General features: G+C 43.2%; 1 protein-coding gene across 4 annotated transcripts in view; it reads right to left on the bottom strand.

Moving 5' to 3' along the window:
• Window positions 1–25,117, bottom strand: part of NRG2 (neuregulin 2) — a 257,705-nt gene that overhangs the window by 168,787 nt on the left and 63,801 nt on the right. For 3 of the 4 annotated variants that reach the window (XM_043465324.1, XM_043465322.1, XM_043465325.1), the window contains exon 2: window positions 19,965–20,741. In XM_043465324.1, the coding sequence (XP_043321259.1) occupies window positions 19,965–20,667 (703 nt within the window). In that variant the 5' untranslated portion in view covers window positions 20,668–20,741. Of the gene's footprint in view, window positions 1–19,964; window positions 20,920–25,117 lie in introns of those variants that run through there. The other variant, XM_043465323.1, reaches the window with a different exon arrangement.

Genomic DNA, 25,117 nt, shown 5'->3' with positions numbered 1-25,117 from the left:
CACCATCCATGATGTCTTGATCTAAGAGAGCAATCTCCACCACTCAGGTATCCCATCACAAGGGATTCCCTGAGATAATCGTCTCTGCACCCATAACATGAGTGTGGTCTCGTGTCTTGTCAATTTCTCCTTTAGTCCAGGCAGAAGGGTCCCAGGACTCCTGTCTTTATCTACTTAGAGAACAAAGACCATAACAACTTTATTTACCCCTGCCCAGGGCATGGTAGCAGGGGGACGTGGGGCTGGGAGACCCTTGAGCAAAGTCAGAATGATCTCCCCATCTAGGAGAAGAACAACCACAGCCCACAAGCCAACAGGCCTTATTTTAGGAAATATTTAGGTTCATCCCCAAGTAAGAATAGCCTAGATGTAGGTACACATAAAACAAATGGGCTCTCTCCTCAGCCCTCCACCCCTCCCTTCCTATAGTTTTCCATCCAAGAGTCCTCTACTTTTCCAGCATCAGCTATGCACCCCTCAGCTGTGGACCTGGGATTCAACCTCTCCAGTCTGATCCTCTCACTTGGGCTCCAGACCTCCACCCAGGAAATGTCAGCATTCTCTGCTACTGTTTCTCCAACTCATGCTTTATTTTGCAACCTAATGAACCACTTCCCATCCTAGTTCAGGTCAAACAGTTACTGAGCTACATCCTATGCCATGTGCTGATCCCAAAAGATGTTTTGAATTTTCTTTCTTCCACGACTTTATCCAAGCTTCTGTCTCTACCAGGAAAGACCTTCCTTCCCCTACCACCAACAACCAAAGTCCAACCCATCGCCCAAGCTCCTTCTCCTTTGAGTCTTTTCTCATGTCTCTAACCAGATATGTCTCTAAAAATATGGATTTATGATACATGTATTTATCCTCCCTATTATTTATGTGCTGCCCTCTCCTGTAGCACAGAATCTAGTATCCTTAACAATTTGACCATCTGCCATTCCCTCACTAGAACTTTACAAGCTCTTTGATGGTATATCCATGTCACATTCATTTTTACATTTCCTGCAAAGACTTCTGCACTAAGAAAGCACCCAATAAATGTTTGGCTTTCTATTGTCTATTGTATTTTCTAGTTGGGTCTCCCATAAACTGGAGGAAGCCTAGAATAATGGTCTGGATTCAAAATCCTGGCTCTGCCATTTATTTATAGCTTCATGACCTTGGGCAAGTTAGTTCAGCTCTCTTTATGCTTGCGTTTTCCCCTTTGTAATAAAGAGGATAATAACAGTATTTATTTCATATGGCTATTATGAGAACTAAATGAGTTAACATTTATAAAATGGTTAGCACAGTGCCAAGTACATCATAAGTGTCAAATAAGTGTTCATTAAGTAAATAAAATCACTACCAGACTCATCATTTTCCTCCATAAAATTACTTTTCCTCACAAGTTCTCCATTTTTGCTAATGGCACTATGATTTTCCCCAGCTTTCCAAGATTAAACCTTGACCCCTTTTATGCCTGCTACCCAGTCCCTCACCGCATCTCACAGAGTCTGGGAGGAAACAGGATAATTTACCTGCCTCTTCTCCCAGGTTCCATGCTTCAAAGACTCTATAATTCTCTCCTTGATCTCTCAAGCATGTGTCTCTCCCCAGATCCAGTCCACTCTGAATTGTGTAGACAAAGTATTTGCAAACATTCCTCTCTTCATATCATATCTCTGCACCAGTACCTACAATGGCGCCATATCACCTCCAGACCCAAGTCCAAACTCCTCAGCCAGTCTCTGGAGACCCTCCTTAATCTAGTCCTGCCCTCCTGTACTAATCTTATCTCTCCTATGTCTCTATCACAGTAATCTCCTCATGGTTCTGGAAAGACTTCTTTCTTGTCTCTGCCTCTGCTCATATTGTTCTTTTGGCCTAGAAACCTTTCCCTTAGCCTCCTAAATCCCCCAAACCTATTCATTCTTCAAAACTAACCTTTAACCCTGGACTTCCCTGGTGGCAGAGTGGATAAGAGTCTGCTTGCCAATGCAGGGGACATGGGTTTGGCTCCTGGTCTGGGAAGATTCCGCATGCCACAGAACAACCAAGCTTGTGCACCACAAATACTCATCTCACGTGCAGCAACTACTGAAGCCTACGCCGAGAGCCTGTGCTCTGCAACAAGGGAAGTCACCGCAACAAGAAGCGTGGCTACCACAACAGAGTAGCCCCCCACTCACTACAACTAAAGAAAGCCTGCACAAAGCAAGGAAGACCTAGTGGCGAAAAATAAATAAAATAAAATAAAATGCTGATTAAAAAAATTAACCTTTAGATCCAACACTATTCCTAGAAAATTTCAGCCCTCATTGATCTGATTGAATCATCTTTGAATTCTACGATCTATTTCCCCTTTTGTAATTATTATATACCTTTTGCTTTACATCACTTGTTATTGATTCATGTAAATCTGATATTCCCAACTAGACTGTAAACCTCTCCAGAACAAGATACATGACTACTAGACGTCCCCAGCATCCTTCAAAGAAAAGAACAATGGAGGAGCTAAAAATACAGATCTATCAGCCAACATTTGATGATGAACTTGCCTCTCCCTTTCTTTGGGAGGCAGGGAGAGGAAAAGAGTGGGACCATTTACCCATCCAGCTGATCCTATGTGCTGTGTTCACAGATGGTGTGGGCAACCCGACCTGGGGAATTTGCTATAGCCAAAAAGCCTGCTCTCTCTGTTGACAAACGCCAACAATCACTGTAATCTAGGCTGCCATATGTTTCACCCTATAGCAAAATCTGTTTCTCAGGGATATGAAGAGACCAAGCAGGCTAGCTCTCTGATCTATGGCATGGAGGGAGGTCACCTTGAGCCAGCCCCACCACAAATGGGAAGGCACAGAGTGTCCAGGGCAAGTCAAAGCTCAAGAAGATGCAAAACCCGCATTCCTGAGACCCCTGTCAACTGCATCTATTCCTGGCCTGGAATCCTGCCACCAGAGCCCAACAACCCCCCTCCCTCAAGACTCTTGAGAAATCCACAGGTGGGCAAGGGCAGACAGAAGATGTGGCCCTGCTCCCACTGTCTAGAGACAGTGGCCCAAAGTTGTAGTTTAATTTCTGTTTTCCTAGCATCTGGCCCTGAGGGCCATTAACAGAGTAAGACAGTTTCATCCCCGAGCCAGCTGTCTTAATTTAGGAGGGACACTCCCCATTTTTTGATCAACTATTCATCATTTTTCCCATTCTCTCTCCTTTGTGGATTTCAAAGGCAGGAAGAGGTCAGGCCTCATCATCTTCCTAAATTGCCCTAACCCCTCCCATCTAATTACCACAATCATAGACTTGGGGAGGCTGTTTGCATTTGATACTCAGAATGGAATATAGGGCAAGTCCAGCTTTAAGAAAGCAATTTCACACTCCAGGCATCCATACGGTCCCGCAGCCCAGGATTTGCTAAAATTTTCAAAGGAAAACTATAAACCCAGACAGGCTCTATTTTGAGGGCATGACTTACCCAGTTGGCTTGAAACACTCTTTCCACCCCACTTCTCACAGCTGAAGAAGAAAGCCCCATTTGTCAGCTCAAAACAAAGCCCAGGGCATAAGAACAGCCTGCACAAGGTCATACAGAAAGCTGTGGGCTGAGACTGAACTGGGGAGGCTGATTTCCAGGAACGATGCTCATCATTTGAAAACAAAACAACAAAAACACCTGACAAAGCCTGAAGAGTCTCCTCTTCCTTAACTAGGGACACCGCCCAGATTCTCCTCCTGACCACCTAAAAGAAGCTCCCGTCACTTTTGACTGCTTGCTTCAGATTGAAATTCTGCCACCCACTTGTCCCTAGTCACCCTGTCTACATCCTTAAGTCCTAATAGCTCCTTCTTTTCTGTGGCAAAGCAGAAAGCTCTGGGTACAAAGAGGACCCTGGATAAATGACTTGCCTTCTCTTAACTTGAGCTAATTTTGAACCAGCTCTCCTGGCCATGCTCCTTGGGTATAGCACATGTAGGTACTTAGAATCACATAGGAGTAGAAATCATTTCTTCACTCATTTCCCCCTCAATTAATATTTATTGAACTCCTATAGCATGCCAAGAACCATGAAGGCAATAAGGATACAGTGATACACAAAACAGTCAAATTCTTCTATCCCTGGATAATCTTCCTAAGATACTTCCCATAGAGATTAATAAAACCCAGACTCCAATCCATTCATCAGAAATTTGATATTTTTTGTTATAAACAGCAGCAACGATGATGGTGTATGAATCCAACGTAGCACTTTGTAACTAAACCAGCCCTCTCATTATCATTTGAAGTGGCTGCCTCAGTTTACCACGTTCATACCTCTACTAACATATTATATACCTAGACCAATCTCCTTCCATGCACCAGATGTTTATTCCTAATTGCCAGTTCTAATCCCAAGGTAAGATCCATTCTCTTAAGTCACCAAGCAGTTATTAGTCAGTAAATTATATAAATCACCAAAAAATAAGTGAGATAAAGCCTTTGTTACAGTTCCATATTGTACTCAAGAAGCTCACTGTCTAGAGGACCTTACACACATACCCTTTCCCCAACCAATTACGCTAAGCAGTAGGACAGACCTATGCTATCCTATGCTATTATGATCACAGAAGGAGTATGAACTGCTGCAGAAACATGCCATGGTCCATTTGGACTGAGGGGATCAGAAATGAGACCTGAGCTCAACCTTGAAGAAGCAGGAGGTTAGCAACTGACAGAGAAGGAAAGGAAGAGCATACCACACCAGAAAACAAAATGTGCAAAAGCACCAAGGAAGAGAAATGTAAGAGGTGTTCAAAATTTTCAAAATAGTACATTCTGGCTATAGCAAAGAGTAAGTGTGGAAAAGTGGGCTAAAGGCTTAATGGCAGGTAGAGGTTAACTGTGGAAGGAGTTTTCTCCTTATTCTATAGATAATAGGAAGCTATTGAAGATTTCTGGGTTGGACAGTGAGAATTACTTTGTTTTAGAAAACAAATTCCATCAATAGATGGAAGAGACCAGAGATTCTAAAAATTGGAAATTCCATTTAGCAGCCACTGTGGCAGCCTAAGTGAGATTTAAGTACCCAACTAGAGCCTCCTGAATGAAAAGAATTAGATTGACGATACCTGCAATAGTAAAAATTGTCACCACTTGACAGTGCGTTATACACAGAGGATAGAAAGGAACCAAAGATGATTTTGCGGATTCATTTTTTTTTAAGATTTTTTTTTATGAGGACAATTTTTAAAGTCCTTATTGAATTAGTTATAATATTGCTTCTGTTTTATATTTTGGTTTTTTGGCTGTGAGGCATATGGGATATTAGCTTCTTCCCGACCAGGGACCAAACCCACACCCTCTGCATTGAAAGGTGAACTATTAACCACTGGACTGCCAGGGAAGTCCCAAGTTTGCAGTTTCTAATGACTTGGAAGAGTAGACGGATTGTTGTTATCTAAGACAGGAGTGTCCTAGACAGAACAGGATATTGTAAGGAGACTATAATGAGCTTAATTTGAGATGTGAATTGTATCCTTTGTTAAGACCTCAGAAAGGTCAAAGGCAATGCCTCAAAGAATCTCTGGGACTTGTTTCTGAGACCAGTCCCTTTCCATTAAAGAACAGTGACTCCTTTAGCCTGAAGAAGAGTGTCCCGCAGCAGCCTACAGGAAGCTCACAGTAGAGAAGAACTTCTCTTGATAAGATTTGTAGGTATGGCTTTTGTCTAATGTAAGGAAACTTGAAAAGATTCACAAGCAAACCACAGATTTTTAAAAAGAAGTATACTATAGGAATGCCACCAGCTTGGACTAAAAGGGACCAAACAGAGCAAAATGAAAAGCTTTTGGGCCCCAAAATATCTACAAGTAGGAATCAAGCTGAGTGTACTGTTCAAATTTTTATTTTCTATGTATTATGATGTTTTGACATCTTAAAAAACCATTTCCGGCTGGAGAGGGATTGCCCCTTCTAGGGCTACCCAATTCTTAGAAACAGCAAAGGACTCAACCAGGAGCATGCCTTTGATGTGTAAACTAACCAGCCCAGAGCCCTGCCTCCTTCATCCGCCCTTTAATCATCCCAGGGCCAGGTACCAGGAAACCAAGGACCACCCCTATAACTTAGAGCCCAACAAAATCATTCAAACTAGCCAATGCTAATCTGTTCACCCTGCCCTGACTTCTACTCTCCAAGGAAACTCCCAATAAATTTCAACCTAATGTTTTGCTCTCTTTCCAGTCTTCTGCCACCTGACCAAAACTTGGTACTTCCCCTGTGACCCTGTGTGGCATGCAGTGATCCCCATCTCTAGGAGCAATGAGTACAGTAAACTTGTTTTTTTGTGTGCCTCTCCTAAGTCTCCTCCTCTTGTGGACACATTTGACTAGATACCACCTAAAAGAATATGGAACTGAGAAAACTGCCTAGCTGCAAACACAGACCACATTTTATGGAAAAGGACGGATAATTAATTAGAGGGCAACACCATGAGCCCATTGGGTAAATCCAAGAGCAGTGGACACTCATCCCTAGGCAACAGGACTGAGCCCTACTTGTGTGCCAGGCTGGATTTCAGGACCACGACTGCTGGTTCTGCTCTTTCTAAATGAGAACATCTACCCAGATAGAAGACTAAGGAGACATAACAACTAAATGTGATGTGGGATCCTAGACTGGATCCTGTATCAAGTAAAGGCCATTAATAAGACAACTGGCAATTTTTCAACAAGATCTAGAGATGAGTTAATAATATTACATCAATAGTACTAATTTTCTGGTTTTTATCATTTTATAGCTGTCTAATTTGGGGAAGTTGAGGAAAGAGGATCCTTTATATTTTTGTAATTTTCTTATAGATTAATTTACTTTCAATTTCAAAATTTTAAGTAAAAAATAAAGTCATTTAAAAACATTCAAGTATTACAAGTTTTTAAAAGGAGGCATCTGTAGCAGTTATCCTGTGTCTATACCAGCATTGTATTGGAGGGCAGATGATTTATCTCTTTAGTTGACAGTCTTCAGGTCAAGAGGAATAGCATTTGAATTGCTGTCCCCAAAGAACCTCATGAAAGGAGTCTCATCTGCACCCAGATCTAATTTGGATGATGAGACCCTGGCTCTTGAGCCTGAACTTGATGCCAAATAGATGAGACTTTTTGAGGGAGGAGGGTCTCAGTGAGGATGAGTTTTGTTTTGTTTTAATAAGTAAGTATACTACAACAATGGACTGTGAATGCAATGGCCAGGATGAGCATATTTTTTATGTGCAAGGAATATAAATAATTTGTGACCAGAGGGCAGACTGTAATGGTTTCAAAACATGTCCACAAATTCTTTGACAATCTTTCCATCAAGAGGTAAAGTCTAATTCTCCTCCCTTTGTATCTGGTCAAGCCTTGGTAAAGTCTCTTCCAAGAAACAGAATGTGGTAGAAGTGATACTAGTCACTTCTGAGGCTAGATCATAAACGACAATACAGCTTTTGCCTGGCAATCTCGTGGGATGCTCACTTATGGACCTTGCCACTGTGTTGTGAGGAAACCCAGGCAAGGTGGGTCCCTAGCCTCCATTCCCAGCTAAGCTCCCAGATGAGAACCAGCCAGCATCAGTTGCTAGACACGTCAGAGTGGAAAATGGGAAATGACCCAGTCTCACCTACTGTTTGATTGCTCAGCTACCATCTGACCAAAAACTACATGAAAGACACTAAACCTCCTAGCTGAGCCCAGTCAATTCCCAGAACTATGAGTAACAATAACAAATAAAGATTGTTATTTGAAGCCACTATATTTTAGGTTGGCTTGTTATGCTGCAATGGATAACTGAAACAACGTGCCACAGGCAGTTGGAAACTGGAACACGGACAAATTAAGGGACTTTTCCCAAATTCACATTGCTGGGAAGGAAATATCAGTCTGAATCCAAAGCCATTCTCTCTCAACTAACAATAAACATGACAATAATAGTAATTGCAGCTTGTCTGCATTGAATGTTTTCAATCTAAGCAGCCACCAAACTAAGCACTTTACATAAAGTAAACTTTAAAGTAAAAGTAACTCACTGAATCCTTATCACAATACTATGAGATAGGTGTTAAAATTAGCCCCACTTTACAGTTGAGGAACCTGAGACACAAAATGGTCAATCAATTTGCCTAAGGTTATAAAGGGCTTCCCTTGTGGGTCAGATGGTAAAGAATCCACCTGCAATGCGGGAGACCTAGGTTTGATCCCTGGGTTGGGAAGATCCCCTGGAGGAGGGCATAGCAACCCACTGCAGTATTTTTGCCTGGAGAATCCTCATGAACAGAGAAGCCTGGCGGGTTTCCACAGGCGATAGTCCATGGGGTCACAAAGAGTAGGACACGATTAAGAGAGTAAGCACACACAAACACATATATATAGATAATAAGTCATAAAGACAAGATTCACTCTTCACAGTTGGCTCCAAAACATGCAGCCTTAACCACTACACTATATGGAGCTGAAACTTCAAAATGGATTATGTAAATTGAGAAGAGAACCAAGGACAATCTGTTAGGAAATGTAACCTTTACAAAATGCTGAAAAGAAAAAGAGTCAGTGATGGAAGGATCTGAGAAGGAAGGGGGAGAGGAAAGAACCAAACATTAAATCTCCAAAATACTGGAGGAACCACAGCAGGATCCACAAATCAGCTTCAGTCCTTCCGGTTGAACAGTCAGACACAAATGAGCACACACGCATGTAGACAGAGCAGCACTACTAGCCCTTTCTACTCTTCCCCTTTCAGTGGCAATGCTCACCCCTACTCTGGAATTATGAGGCTGTTATTTAACTTCAGAGATGAGAAAATTAAACTCTTGTACTTTCTTTAAAAAATATGGTTCATGACCTTGGCCCAGTGAAGACCATCAAACCCACTGGACATGTGTGCATGTATGCCAGGTCACTAAGTTGTGTCTGACTCTTTGCGACCCCGTGGACTGTACCCTGCCAGGCTCCTCTATCCATGGAATTCTCCAGGGAAGAAACTTGAGTGGGTTGCCATTTCCTACTCCAGGGGATCTTCCCAACCCGGGTATTTTACCCCATCCCCTACATTGGCAGGTGGATCCATCACCAGGGAAGTCCAAACCCACTGGGACCCTTTATCAGCTTGATGTTTTCTTCCAGATACAGCACAAAGTTTCAAGTGATCCCTTCACACAACTAATGTAAAACCAAATGCTTTAATTCTTACTTCTGTACAACATGCTCTGGGCCTGGTGCAGACCCTTCACCAGAGGCCCTGAGGCTGTGACACCACAAAAGAAGCACCAAGTCCGTCTTCTGTGTGGGCAAAGGTAGAAGCTGGGGTAAAACTGGTCAAGGGGAAAACAGTACTCCCAAGGGAAACAGACTCGGTTCCAGCTCCCATATGCCCTCTCAGTTAGCTGAGTACCAACCATGAACAGTGGAAACCTACTAAGAAACAAAGACAGCAAACTCCCAACCTGAGGGCCACCCATGTGCCTCCCTTCACCCGACAAATTACATTCTTTCCCAGCAGCAAGGAGTGTCTCTCAGATGTGGTTAAATCTTGCTCTGTCCAAAGTATTTTACGAGGCTCCACATCCTAGGATTTTCCCAGTATTGACCAGAATCACTTGGGCCGAGCCCCAGAAGTGCCATCTGAAAGGGTTTATTGTCAGTACTTGGCCAAGACAATTTAATCTAAATGTTACTAAGAGGCCAGTGAACGCTACTAGCCTTTTTGGAGACAGCATTTTCTTTTGAAAATGAGACCTAAAAATATGGGAGAAGTTTTTCTTGGAAAAGCCCCATATTTTGTCTAAAAGAACTGAACCTAAGAGAAATTTAGCCCAAGTTGTTAGGTATAGTTCCACCTGCACAGGTACCCATCTCTTGCCTTGTTCCTATTTTCCCACTAGGTCCATCAGACATAAAGTCCAAGGAAAAACTGGGAACTTTGTACTAGAGATTTCTGGAAACTTCTCTGCTTCTTGGCTGAGGGATGGCTACTTCATTTATGACATAGCAAGTATGACAACAGGACTAAGTAGAAAGGCTACAGAAGGATGGGATATGGTGGGAGGGGTAGAGCACCAGGTAAGAGGGTCTCAGAAGTGAAACCCATCTAACAGACTGAAAAGGAAACCCTTCATGAGTGAGCAGACAGGCTGCCTTTGGAAGCCCCAGTGTCCTTTGAAGGAAACTCTTCATTTGTGGTCCTTGGTTTCACTCTGCAATAAATGAGTCATGTCATGGTGTGAGACTCTATTCTTCCTTTTAAAAACATTCTTCTCTTTCAAATTATTATGATTTTTCTCTGAAATACAATCAACCAATGACAATGTCGGGAAAGGTGCACTGGACGTGGCCCTGCTGTTACTTTATTTCTCACTCAGAAACAGGAATTCAGACACAGCAGATCATCTACTTAATCCACTTGTTCTCTCCTGACTGCTAAATAAACTCTCTTCTCTAAAGCCATATAAAGTTACTCCAGAGAAGAGCCATCAACTGGGTAGTGCTTGTGAAATTCATTAGTGGCTTAAGCAATATGGTGAGGAGCTATACTGAGATTATGTGTATGACCACAGGCACTAGTGAAAAGGACTCTGACTTGAGGAAGCCGAGGGCCACAGCCTTCGACAAAGTGATGACTGAGAACCCTTAGGAGCCCTGAGCTGGAAAAGAACTTGCTCTAGACAGGACCCTCCCACCCCCACCCAGTAATTTAGCCAAGCAGATGTGGCAGAAAATGCCTCATTTTAAGAAAATGGCGAAAGAATGAACCTGCTAAAAGAGAGATGTGAAGAAACACTGGGCTTCTACTCCATACACTTTCAGGAAAAAAAAATGATCCAAGAACTTGCACTGGCTTCCAAAAGCCCCCAAGCTGCCTAAAGGCAAAGAGGTACAACCACTCCCAATTTGTGATCTCAATTTACTACAGTAAGATGCCTCTTACTTCTTTAAGGTGTTCAGCCTGAAGCACGAACCAGTCAGAGTAACAGAATCCAATTGGCCATTCCAGTGAGAGACCAGGAGAGGGAATATCCAAAAAGCTCACATGGCAAGTAAAACTGAAGAGTTTTGCAGAATGCAAACTAACTAAAAGACAGGAATGAAACACAAGCAAAAATATTGACATGTATGAGGAAAACCATCTAGAGATAATTCTAAAACTCACGAACAGAGAATTACTCACAAGAAAATGAAGAAACTATGGACTATCAAGGGAAAAACAAAACAAAACCCTGAAACATAACAGAGCAGCAAAATTCTGCCTTTGATCCAAATGTCTGAAGACATTTTCTATAGTTAGTCTAGTCCCTTAGCCTGAGCTGACATTTGAGGAATCTCAAAATCTGTCAAGGACAAAGTGATTTGTGATCTAAAGCAAAGGTCTAACTGCCCCCTTACTTAGCATTAGCCAGTAATCAAATATTTACAAAACCATATCTTAAGTTTCAGGCCCCAAAGTTCTTATTATCAGGAGAAGGAGCTAAGACACTGACCCGTAGCAAGATAATTAGCAGTCCATGGCATTAAATGATGTGTCATATAAGTGATAGAGGCCATAAACACTAAAAGTCCAAGAATAAGAAAAAACAATACTTCTTGAGGTCAAGAATGTATGGCCAGTCTAGGATCTGAGGGGTAATAATACCCAACAGATATTTAGAGGAAGAACCCAAAGCAGAGTCTTTGTTCTAAAACATTTAAGGAGCAAAGCTTCATACTTTCAATGGGTTCCAATGGGTGCCATATATCAATTAATTAATTAAAATTAAACCCCACAAGCTCCCCAAATGCCACCTGTTACATGCCCACACCTGTATCCTTCTGACCCAAGAGAGCCACCAGACCCAGCCCAGCCCAGTGTAGAAACAAGGAAAGAAAGAGCATGAATGATTCAGTGTGAACCCATCCCCAACTCTGGAAACCCCCAAATCAAAGCAGAATGAATCAGGGACCTGCTTTCTTTGAAAGAAAAAAGGACGCTTTCAGCCATTTTCCAGGGACTTTCAGCAACTCCTCCTAACAACAATACAATGTAAGATATGACCTGCTGAAGTAAAAGAGCAGCCTGGCAGGACTCCTGAATGTGAACCTTTGGTTGACCCCACAAGCATGATGAAATTTTGAAAGGGTCATTTTGGAGTTTGAGTCTTAGTCCTCCCATTGGTGAAACAGAGAAAAGCAGTTTCTATCCATGGGTTTCTCAAAAAATTGACTACATAGACCCATGGACGCACTAAAATTTGTAGCCTACTTGGGACCTCCATAGGACCAGCATTCATATCTTGGACTCTCATGGGCTTCCCTACAATGAGACCACAGACATAATACAGTTGTCACTAAAAATTTCTCCCCTCGTCTGCCTCCAGTCCTCCAGAACTTAGTATTTTCACTTACTAGTTGCTCACATTGGTCTGAATTAAGAAGATTTTGTTAATAACACTTATTGAGCAAGTGCTGCATTAATTATTTTACATGCATTATCTCATTTAATACTCATAGCAATCCTGTTATGAGCAATCACGATCACCATTTATAGAAAACTAAGATACAGAATGTAATATGCCCAACATCACCCAGTCACAAAATGGTGAAGATGGTTTCTGAACTCAGGTTTACTTGGCTGTAGAGCACAAACTCTTAGTCATTACACTATATTTAACAGACTTTTTCTTTTTTTAAAGAAGGGCATCTATGAAAAACCTTCAGCTAACATCATACTTAATAGTGAAAGTCTATAAATGTTTTCCCCCCAAAGAATAGGACAAGGATGTTCATTTTCATTGCACTTATTCAACATTATACTCGGCAGTTCCAGCCAGTGGAATAAGGCAAGAAAAAGAAATAAAGGCAAACAGATTAGAAAGGAAAAAGCAAAACTGTCTATTTTTTTCACTGACAATATAGTCACGTACACAGAAAAAAATCCTTAGTAAATCTACCCCCCCCCCTCTAAAAAAAAGGGTTATTCAAATGAATAAGTGAATTTATTAAGGTCACAGGATATAAAGTCAATATTTTCAAAATTGTTTTTCTATATGCTAGCAATGAATAAGTGGAAAACAAAATCAAACAAAAATGCTATTTACAAAAGCATCCAGAAAACATGAAGCACTAAGGAATAAATTTAACAAAATATGTAAAAGACTCATTAACTGAAAACTACAACATATTACTGAGCTTTTAACCTAAGCCTTCAAGTACTACTTTCATAATTACAAATAAACTCATCAGTCTAGCACTCAAGGTGGGCGGAAATATCATCCTAATTTACCTCTCTAGATCCTTTGCCCATTTGTCCCTTTCTTCCTGGTTATTTTGTATACTACAAACATGCCCCTCTGCTACTGAGAATGCTATTCTGTTTATAGGAATTGATGTAATCAATCAGTTCATCTCTATCCATAAACCACTTCCACCTCATCTGTTTGACTCTTAAAATCCCATCTCAAACTACTTTTCAAAGAAACTTTAATCCTCTAATCAGATCTTTCTTTTATGACTCTTGCCTTCCTTCTAAAAGCACTACATTGGTATATCTTATGGCATTTATCATATGCTAGATTGAATTACTGTTACATCTTTGTACTTTTAGATTATAAGCTCCTTGGTGACAGGGACTGTGTCTGATGCAGCTCCCCTAAAGTACCTAGTTCTTTACACAGAGCACACATTCCAATACTTGTTGAAGCAAACACTTGAAAGATAGAAATGAAAGGAAGCTCGTTTAGTAATAATACAACCTCTAGGATACCAAATTGCACCACTGTCACAAATTAATGATGTCCTGAGTTTCCCATGGGCTGGACCAGGTATTTAGCCATGTGGTAACCTTACTCTCATTGGATCCTAAGTAATGTTAGTTCAGCTTGGCTTCTGTTAGTTGGACCAATATCAAGATCAAGACCAAGTAAAACATACTAGCCTAAAGGACAAAGACAGATCCTCAGTCTGTACAAACAGACGAGGGAGGGAAGGAGGTGGGGAAGCCAAAGTCCTAAGTACAAGGCAGGAAACAAAGGAAAAAGAGAATCATTAAAGATTCTGTTTCAGAAAAGAGAATAAAAAGAAACCTGAACATCACATCTTGGGGGTCAGTGTTGCGAGTGGAATAAGGAAGCTCTCTAGGATACCTGTGCCTCTGCTACTCTGGAAACATCTGCAAGGGCAAATGGAATGTTAACCACCTCCAGCCCCACCCCAGGAGGCAAGCAGCACAATCAGGTTCTGAGCTGAGGCACAGGGAACAGCTACAGGCTCTGTCCCAGAGAAGGTCCCTGGAGAGGCTGTTTGGATCTCACTGCATGTACAAAGCAGGAAGGGAATGTTACTGTAGAATGGAGCTTGCATGCCACATTCTGCCAGCAGCAACTAGCCAGAGCAAGAAGGCTCCTTAACTCAACCCCATTTCATAATCACCAAGAACATCACAGCTGATTAGCAGCAAAAGCTCTCAGTCGGTGTGACTCTCTGTCTTTTGATCCCAGGTTGGCAAAAGCTGCCCAGCTTATTGGTCTGGTACCCAGCTCTTGGTCTGGGTACAGCACATCCTCTTTCATGTCATACTAAAGCCTTTTAATCATCCTCCAGGTTTGCTTCAGTTCCTACAGGCTTGCTTGAAACGCTGCTCACCAAGATCATCCATGTGTACTGTTGTTTTTAAAGGAGTCTACTTGAATTTCACATGACAGTCATTTTTTCAAACTTGTCAATGTTCAATTCATCTACTGTCCCAATTTTCTAAAGAGTTCCCTATGGCATCTCTTGAAATTCAATGTACATATTCCAATAAGTAAGTGGGAAGGGTTAATTCACAGGAAACAAGACAAAAATCCCCATTTCACACACATCCATCTAAACTCAAAATTTGAAGGGAAATTCCTTTTACTTTTGGTGTAAATTATACTAACAGCACCTCAGATCCTGAAAAGAAAGTCCCAAGAACAAGTGTCAACGACTACACAGGGGAAAATTCACTGATACTGAGATCATCATTCCTTTTCCAAGTCAATGTTCAAAACTGCCATTTGCCACTAAGCCAATAGGCTTTAGAGGGTTAAGAATGCCCACTGTTTAGGTTTGCATCTTTGCTTTAACCCTACTTATCCAAATGGCAATTCTTTGATCCTCTGAAAATTTAACACTACATTCAAGTCAGTTACCTTTAACATACTTCAAAATTGTATTCAAGTGGCCAATTCCCTGTGGATTCCTACCAGCTGTACATGAATATGATCAAAATCAAATTCTTTGTCAGCAACTGAGGTCTTTGGCTTCTAAATGAGAATTAAAGCAATCAGGCACTGTGGAGTTTTCTCTTCCCATATATGGGATCATGTGATTTCCCACATGGGTGCTATTGTGAGATGACCTACCAAGAGTGTAAACAGCAGCAAGTGCTGTGTGAGTAGGGCTGCTGCCCTAAAACCCAGTGACAAACCTTTGCATCCTCCTTTGGGCATCTCCATTAAGACTCACTCCAAAATGCACCGTCATGGAAAACTTCTTAATGGCAAAGTATCTGAAAAATAAGTTGGTATTTTTATTCCTTACCCTAGGGTTATATTTGTAAGGCAGGATACTGGTTGAGATCTTGGATTAGGTTTTAAAAAAAAGTTATATATAAACCACTGGGGAAGAATTTACCATAATATTGACTTAATGAAAAAATTAACATTCTCCATCTGTTAAGAAAAAATACGAGATTACTTTGAAAAATATTTTGCTTTTAGGGAAATACACATTTAAAGAATATGTAATAATTGCCTAAGATCTGAGTAGCTGAGGACAGGGGTAAGAAGGAAACTGTTCACTGCATATTCTTGTGTGCTTTTTAAATTTTGAACCATATGAAGGTTTTACATATTCAAAATATATATACAGTCTTACAAGGGAAAAGTTAATGACATGTTTGCTATTAGAAAATGAAACTAAAATATCCCAGATAATAAAAGATAGTTAAGAGCAGTGGGACCAAGAAGAAGTTAGTCACCTACTTAGTTAATATACCACCCCCTGTAGCTCCCAGATCTTTTGTTAATTCAAGCTGATAGTTATTTTTGTTCAGACATGGGAGTTGCGGGAGGTGATAAACTGCCCTCTAAAAAAAGGGGGGGGGGGTCTTCTCCAACGAGATGTAGATTCTCCACAAATCCCATTAACACTAATCAGCATAATGATTAAGCACATTGTGGTTAAGTACTCTAGTTGATAACAACTCCTTCAGAAAAAAAGGTTCCCATAGCGACAGGTAAGGGCTTATCACCAAACTCAGCTTTCCAGCATCAGACTTGGCGTCACAGATAGGAGAAATAAGACTGGTTTAAAAGTATTAATCTGGAGGACTGCTTTTTGAACTTCACTTGACTTCATCCATTCAAAAGACACTTAATGAGAATCCCTCTGTAAACCAGGGGCAGTATCAAACACTGAAGGGCAGGAAAGCTAGGAGAAAGACCTCAAAGATAAGATATGGTTCCTGCCCCAAGAATCCCAACCGGCTAAAAAACGCAGCCATTGAAAGAAATAATGACATTATAATGATAATTCTACCCTTAAATCTATAACCAAGCCTGTCCTCACTACTAGGACTGGTCAGTTTCTAATCTACTTTCACTTTCCCATCTTCTAGCTGTAGCACAGCTGGGTTTCCTGCTGGCTGGGGAAGAAAAGATTCTTTAAATACACAGCATTTTAAAAATATGCACTTGCTTTTGCTATACTGAATTTTGTGGACCACCTTGCTCTAACATGTGAATCTGAGTACCACATTAATTTAAAGTATTCTAAAGAATATAAAGATCCCCAGGAATACACCTTTTCTATCTTTAACAACGAAGTACACTATACATTGGAAGAAAAAGCCAAATCAGAAAGTCCCAAAGAATGATCTTTCTTTAAAAAAAAATTATATTTATTGCATCTATTCAATAATGAAACAATTTAAAAGCCATATACATACAGGAGAGCAACAAGAAAGGGTGTGATTAAGCCAAGATACATGCAACCATCATTAAAAATGCAGGACTATTTGCAGAACAGGATGCTTTTATAGCATAGTACAGAATTTCTAATCCATGAGAGTCCTTTTCAAATCTTTTTCCTGTCCTTCCCTCAGAAGGCACAGAAAACACATCCATGTATGTAGTCTTCTGAGAAATGCAAAGATTTTACTCCACTCTTTACCACCAGAGGTAGTAATTTAGGATGAATGATCCACATTAGATCTATAAAAAAGGCCTCTAGCAAGTACTGCTATTCCAGGAGGACTTCACAGGCTTCAAGTCAACATTCATAGTTGTGGTAAAATTACCCACTTACAAAGACCTTCATCTCTTCATAGGGCATCTTGTCCCCAATTCCTGGCCCACCAAAATACAGCTTTCTGAAAGATCTCCCTAGGGATCATACCTCCCAGAACCCGGACAGTTCAGAGCTGAAACTGGCTAAACAGAGTAACAATGCAACCACAGTTGCTCAATATAACGGCCATCAGGACAGTTTCCAGGTGCCAGTTTCCCTATTTTGCAATGGGCAGATCTGCTCCAAGGAGAAAATGTTCCCAATGACCCTTTGGCCCAGAGGGCTTTCTTTAGACATAGAAAACAGAAAATGAATTTGTTAGTTATTTCCTGCTGAACACAAGGAAGGTGTTGTGGTTAGTTAAAAAGATTTGCTTCCTTATTTAATATACCATTACTAGCATGTTTTCTTTAAAAACATTGTAGAAAATAAGAAAATGCAGTTTATACTCTTCTAGCATATTATCACCAGTTCCACAAGTTTTTTCGAGAAAATGTCCTTTAATTTCTAATCCCGTTAGATAAAGCCCCCCCCAAACTGATGTGTATCTATTTACCATCAATTCAAAGCAAAAATTTTTGTATTCTAATATGTTTACTCCCATACATGTTCCTGCCCCTTGATAATCTGTGATGTGAGGGCCTTCTCATTAGCAGTGCTTGCAGCCCTAAATTTATCTTCCTGAGAACTACATTACACATGCTATGTTTACGAGATGATCACAACCTAAAAGTGGGCTATATTTCTGACCCCTAGGTCTTTCATGATCTCCACATTCAACTATTAAGCTATTAAATACTCACTGAAACAAACAAGGTATAACTGAAGGAAGAAGGGGGAACAGAGGAGCAAGACAGGGGATGATGACCGCTGGGGCTTTGTGCACCAGACTGGGGATTAGGTGGTGATGCACACACTGCACACTCAGGAGCAACTCACTGAAAACCAAAACAGAAGCTGTCCTTGGACAAGGTTCAATAAATGTTTTTACTATCTATTTCTCGCTGCATAATACAGTTCCACAGCTCCCCCAAGGAATCTCAGAAAAAAATAATCACTTAACAGAATAAAAAATTAGAAATTCTTAACTGGTCTCAACTTATCATAAAATGTTTCAGAGCATAAAACCAACATTAAAGAGTAGTCAACAATATTCCTCAGAACAATGTCAGAGAGATAAACTGCTGTTATCACCAAAAGTTTCTTTCTTCCTTATTAAGACACTGCAAGATTCTTCTGATTAAAGTGATCACAGTTTAACATAATACCTAGATATACTCCCACCACAAACTAAAATTTGTCTCCTGAAGGACAGGGGCAGGGAGGGGGTGGGGGATATGCGGTAGAAAGGAAGCTTCCAAAAGTCAAAGGCATTGATCTAGAAAGATGAGGGCAGCAAAACTTCCTCCGAGCTGTTACACATTCTTTGCTACTCAGAGTATTATTTACACTATTCAGAAGCAGCTGGCAGACTAGTAAATATACCAGCTTCTATGACAGACCAGGGTATCTATCACAGTTCAGTGACTGCACAGCTCAGACACACACTGCAAACATCAAATTCAGCCTTAGTTGGGACAAAATGTAACCCCAATATGAATAAGCACATGACAGGCTAACACCAAACACTCCACTCCAGCGACAATTTGGTTTGAAATAGCTTCCTGAGAAGTAATTACTGGATTCAGGGGCAAGGAGGAAAAGATCTTTAAACTGACATTTCTTTGACTTTTGAAATGGGAGACTCCATTCCCAGCTGCACAGATTGACAGACTTCAGTATGTGTTTCTCATCACCTGCATTCCTGTGCAGCACCCAACATCAGGAAGATGAGATATGCAGTCGACACATCCTGCGTGGTAAGATGTCAGAGCTGAACTTCACAGCATTCAGGAGAAGTTACTCCATTTCACCCGTCAGACCTAGGAAGATCTCCCAGAAACGGCCAAAAGAGCTGTCTGCTCACTAGTAGTGGAGGTTAAGAGCTGTGCAACCAGCTCAGCAAAGACAAGCAATCACGATGGAGGAAAAAACAAAACAAAACAAAACCCTGAACCACATGGGGGACAGAAAACAGTAGCAGAAAAAGTCCAACTCTGCCTGCGCCAGCGGTGTGGATGAGCTGAGCCCGAAGCCCCGGAGAGGAAGGAGGGGGCGGGGGCCATCATTCCCTAGGAGAACTTGTAAGCGGAGGCCTTCACAGCCTGGGAGTCTGCCCAGCTGCTCCTGCAGACCCTGCCAGCCTGGGCAAGGCAGGCCCTTGGGAGCAGAGCGGGCAAGGCCTCCGAGGGTCACTCCTGACTCACTGAGCTTCGGGCCAGCAACACGCGGACCTCTCCGTTTTTCCTGCCGCTACTGGGCTATGATGGCAGCTTTCCAGCCCCACATGCCATACATCAGCCGCAGATCCCTGCTGGCACAGGCCAGCGCGTCCCCCCGCCCCCCAGCCCTGGCACACTTCGAGCCTAATCTTCCTTCTCCCCAACATCAACCCCCTCACCCACCATGCCAAGCGCCCTGCCCAGCGGCGGCCCCACCACCCGTTCTCCCGCCACCCCCCTGCCCCTCACCAGCGGCCCCGGGCGCTGCCAGGCCCGGGCACCTGCAGATACCTCCCGCCCCACCCCCATCTTCCACCACCTCGCCCCTCCCCCCTTTCTCCGGCGAGAGAGGGGGCAACTCACCGCAGTCAGTGCACAGGATCTTGCCCACCTCTTTCTTGAGGTTTTTGCCGTTGGTGTTGAGAGGGGCAAAGGCTGTCTTAAAGACCAAGGGCTGCTCCGTGGGCTCCAGGAAAAAGATGTAGCGCTGGTTCCTTTCGAGCGGCGCACAGGAGCCCACGCTGATCACCTGCTCGCGCTGCAGTCCCCCGCTCCGGAGCGGCCACTTGTCCAGCACCTTCACCAGCGCCACCCGACCCGAGGCGGGCGGCTCGCGGGTGCTGTTGGAGCTGGAGCCGCCGCCGGCCGGGGCCAGCCCCTGTACCTTGCCCTCCACCACCACGGGCGCCTTGTACGCCTGGTCCTGCACCGACTTGAGGCTAGGCGAGTAGCAGGCAAGCGACACACCGAAGAGCAGCATAGAGAAGCCGGGGGCCGGGTCGCGCCTCATGCCTCCGGCGGCTGCGGCTCGCGAGCGGGCGGCGGCTCTCCGGGCTGCGGGGCTGCGGGGCTGCGGCTGTTGCGGCGGCCGCGGCTTTGGGGGCGCAGCGGGACGAGAGATGCTGCTGCTGTTGATGTGGCGGCTGCTGCTCTTGCCGCTCTCGCCGCTGCCGCTGCTGCTGCTGCTCCTCTCGCTGCTGCTGCTGTCGCTGTAGCTGCTGCACCGAGCCTTCTCCACTGGCGGCGGCGGCGGCGGCGGCAGCGCTAAGCAGCAAACCTGCCGCATCTGGCCAGGCCATTTGGGGGGCTCCGCCGCTCCGCCGCCGCCGCCGCCGCCTTGGGAGGGGAAACCAGAGCCCGCTGGAAAACCGGAAACAGCGTAACGTTAGCGCCCAGTAGCCCTCCACCGGCGGCCCGGGGAGGTGGCCCAGCTCGGGCAGGGGGGCAGGCGGCGAGCGGGCCGAGATGCGCAGCGCGGAGCGGCGCAGCGCTCCCACCCTGCGCGCCGGGACCGGGAGGAGGATGCGGAGGATGGGACGTCCTCCCACTTGCTCTCTCGCGCCCCCTCTACCCCCGAACCGAGTGGGGAGCGCGGCTTCTGCAGGGGAAGCTTGGGACTGCACTGCTTTAGTGCCCAGCTTCAGGCCCCGCAGGGAAGCGGGAGGAATCGTGCTACCCTGTGCTTTGGAGATTTATGGGCACGACAGTGGGGGCAATGCGTGAGCAGAGGGCGGAGTAGAGGTAGCAGATTTTGGTACCGTCCTATGAAGGTGGGTGTGGGACACAGGGTGTGCACTGCCTTTAGACTTCGGCTGTGGGAGCCAGGGAGAAGCCACGGCCGGGTGACTGGCCTGCCTCCTGGGTTGTGTATTCCCTGCCCCGGCAGGACCCTAGGGGCCAGTCCCGAATTGAGCCCACGGGCTTGGTCCTCCACCGCCTGGTGAGTGGCTGGAGGTTCGAGTCAGCTGGGGAGGATCCCAGCCCCGTCATTTGGGGGAAGAGTTGAGGCTACATGGAGTCTTGGCTAGGCGTCGGGGCCACCCAGCCAGAGGTGGTGGTTAAGAGAGGGTCCAGCCCCTAAGTCTCTGGGCTTTCTCCAGCAGCCAGGCAGAACCAGGCTGCATGCTACACAAGCTCATCACCTTCTTCTTCTTTTTTTTTTCCTTAAAGCTGCTCCCTAAGGAGGTGGGGGCTTCTTGGGAGCCAATGTGAGAGCCAGAGATGGTCAGGGCCAGAGCTACCCCACAGGAAATGGTTTCTTTCTCAAAGATCGATGCTTACAAGAGGCAGGAGAGTTTGCTCCACTGAGGCCAGCATCTGATTTTAAAAAGCAAGTTAAGGATCCTTTCTCACTCTATCATTAAGGATCCGGAGAGTTTTTAATACCCAGCTTATGTCCTTGAAGGATACGGAGCTCAGGAATTCCAGTAAGGTCTTGGAGAATCTTATCCTCGACTGAGGACTGCAGGAAACCAGCTGAAGGTCGGAGGACGTCTGACTTGAGCTGGGAATGCTATTCTGGAAAGGGAGGAGGGAGCTAGAGCTTTTCCTCCTGGCTAAGAGACATCCCAAATTTAACATACTCAAAGCCAACATCATTATTTCTCCCACTCAGCTCCAAATTCCATGTAATTATTAAGGGAACCATTTTATACTTGGCCAGCCAACCTGGCGCAATAAGACCCTCAGTCTCATTTTATTATCCCTCATCCAATCAACCTTCAAATCCTTTGCCTCTACCTTTTTAAAAATCCCTACTTTTTAAAAAGCCCCTACTTAAAAAAAAAAAAACAATTTATCTAGTTCCTTTGCAACTGTGTGAATACGTGAGGTGCAGGTGTTCCTCATCTCTTACCTGACCACCTCAAAGCCTTCTAACTGGTTTCCACACCTTTCACCTCATCACCCTCCTCCAGTCCTACCACTGCCAGAGTGATCTTCTAAAAATAAAATATAAATATGATTTGGCCATGCCACTGCCCTCAGGAGTAAAGTCCAAACTCTCCAGCATGGCTCTTCATGGGTTCCTTCTACACAAGTCAGCTCAATCCTCTGGGAGCCAAGCCTCTACCCTAGCGATCCTCGGCACATTGTGCTGGTTCTGGGTGTGCTTCTGGACATGATGTCTCTTGTATCCAAGAAGTCACACCTCTGCCTTGTCCACCTGGAAAACTATTCTAGCTCCAAGGCCCAGCTCAGCAGTATGCCTCATCCCTCCCTCCCTATGTGTGTACCACCATCCCCACCACCATACACACACAAAAGAGGAAGTTAATCCCTTCCTCTTCTGCATTACCAAGTGCCATGTCCATATTACTATTATGACAAAGACCTGTACTGTACTTCAAGCAGCTATTAATAGGTCTGCTTTAGACCCATCAGGCTGAGCACCTTAATGGCAGGGACTATATCCTATTAGTCTTTGGATGCCAAAGGGGCCCCCAACATAGTGCCTGGCATAGAATGAAGATCAGCAAATCCTCAGAAGAAAGGAAGGTAGGAATTATTGAATGGAAACTCAGCTCTCTTAAAGGCATCAAGCCCATCTTGTTGGCCCCTTCAGTGTCTCCTTTTCTGTTTTCATCCATCATAGCTATAAGGAAGATTACTAACTCCACCCTTTCATTTTTTTCAATGGAAGAGAATCCCAGGGAGGAAAAGGGGATTACTCAAGATCACACACAGCCAAGATTGTACTCAATCTTCTGTTTCTGAGACCAGAGTAGTCAGAGTAGACCAGCGAAGAGCTTGCGTTCTTGGGTCAAGCAGTGCTGGGTTTCATACCAATTTTGTACATTACTAATTTGGGCTTGACTCTATTTCCCTCTCTAGGGCTTAGCTTCTTTATTCATATCATAGGGATCATACTGAGGTCTGCCTCACAAATTGTTTTTTGTTCATTATGTACTTAATTCAATAAATATCTGGCAGAATGTCTCTTCTGTGCCAGGCACCAAAGCCTAGGACTGGTCAGTGGAAATACTGCAGTGAACAGAACTGACACTGTCCCCACTCCCAAAGCTCTCACTCCATCTGGGGAGACAACGCTAAACAAGCAGGTGAATAGGTAACTGTCCTGATTGAAAAAAAAAATAGGATGAGATGATAGGAAATGATGGATAGGGGGAGAGGATAGGTCTACTTGGATAAGGGAAGGTTTCTCTGAGGAGATAACATTTAAACTGGGATTAGAAGGATTTGAAGGATGTGGATTATGTGAGATAATAAGTGTAAAGTGCTTAGAACAATGTCTGGTGTAGAGTAAGGGCCAAAATTAATGCTGAATGTTATTGATATTTTACTTATACCAGTGTATAAGTAATCTCAGAGCTGAGACTCTCTATGTGGTATTTAGTTATTGCTCACTAGGACTTTCTGTATATTAAAGTGCAATGAAATTTTGCAATACTAGATGCCAGTGTGATGAATAAAAATACATATTCATCTCTTTTTTTTCACATATCCATTTTCAAGTATAACATGACATGGTTAAGTATGCAGAAGAGTGCAACAGGTGAAGAAAAGTGGCAAGATATGCTATCATTTGGTCTTAAAGGACAAATAATTGAAAAAACATTAATAAAAGATAAATACATAAATATTTGTAGGTTCTAGATTACCTTTGAGTGGACACAGCAGAAATGGAAACAGTAGTATTTTTCTGGAGAAGGGCAATGGAGGAATGGTGTGCAAGAAGAATACTTTTCATGATGTTCCCTTTTGTACCTTGTGAATTTTTTAACACATTCATATAACACCTATTTCAACAAATGTTAGAGAGAGGATCTTCTAATCTTTTTTAGTTGTGCTGATTTTTTTGTCATGTATTTTCTCAATCAAAAGCTACTGAAAATAGAACTATTATTATATGGAATTTCTTGAAAAATTTTTTAACTTTAAAATAAGATTCTGGTGCTTTAAAAAGGGGATTGGGAATTATTGCACTATAATCTTATCTTCTTTAGAATACAAAAATGTTCTGAGATCCCAACAGTCCACTAGAATTCCTGTAGCCACAGAGGGTGGAGACCTAGGCAGAGATTTCTAAAATGAAGAGATGTCCTTGTCCAGATTTCCCCAAGGTGTGGTGTGTGTGAGCTTTCAGAGTTAACATCAGCCATCTAGTAAAGAAGATCAGGGTGTCTGGTTTGCTAGGACAGCTCGATTCTCTTCTGGCTTTTCCTTAGGGATCAAAGTAAATCGGTACACAGTCTCAAAAGTAAAGCTTGATATTCTGAACATGCTAGCTCTTCAGTGTAATTCAATAATTGCTTGTCAAAATAATAATAGCTACCATATTTAAATGCCCCCTGTGGGACTTCCCTGGTGGTCCAGTGGCTAAGACCCTGAGCTCCCAATGCAGGGGGTCCAGGTTCCATCCATGCTCAGGGAACTAGATTCCATATGCCACAACTAAGAAATGGTGCAGCCAAATAAATGATCTTTTTTAATAAAAATTTTTTTTAATTTAAATGGCCCCCTGTATGTTAGGAACTTTGTATTTCCTAAAGCCATGCCCCAACGACTTTGCATTTCAGAAACTGAAGAGATTTACAGAGGTTTCATAACTTGCCCAAGTGGTAAGCAGTGTTGGGATGTCCATTCAGGCTTTCTTTGTGTTTAACACCACCATGTCTCTCTGAGGAAAGGAGTCTTACAGCCTCCCTTTCACTGTCATCTGAGAGGTTGCCAGTCTCTCTAAAATACTTCTACCAATGTCAGACTATCTGAAATGT

The sequence above is a fragment of the Cervus canadensis genome, chromosome 4, assembly GCF_019320065.1.
Source record: "Cervus canadensis isolate Bull #8, Minnesota chromosome 4, ASM1932006v1, whole genome shotgun sequence".
NCBI lineage: Eukaryota > Metazoa > Chordata > Mammalia > Artiodactyla > Cervidae > Cervus > Cervus canadensis.
The sequence above is the reverse complement of the archived record's forward strand: the minus strand, read 5'-3'. Positions and strand labels throughout refer to the sequence as shown.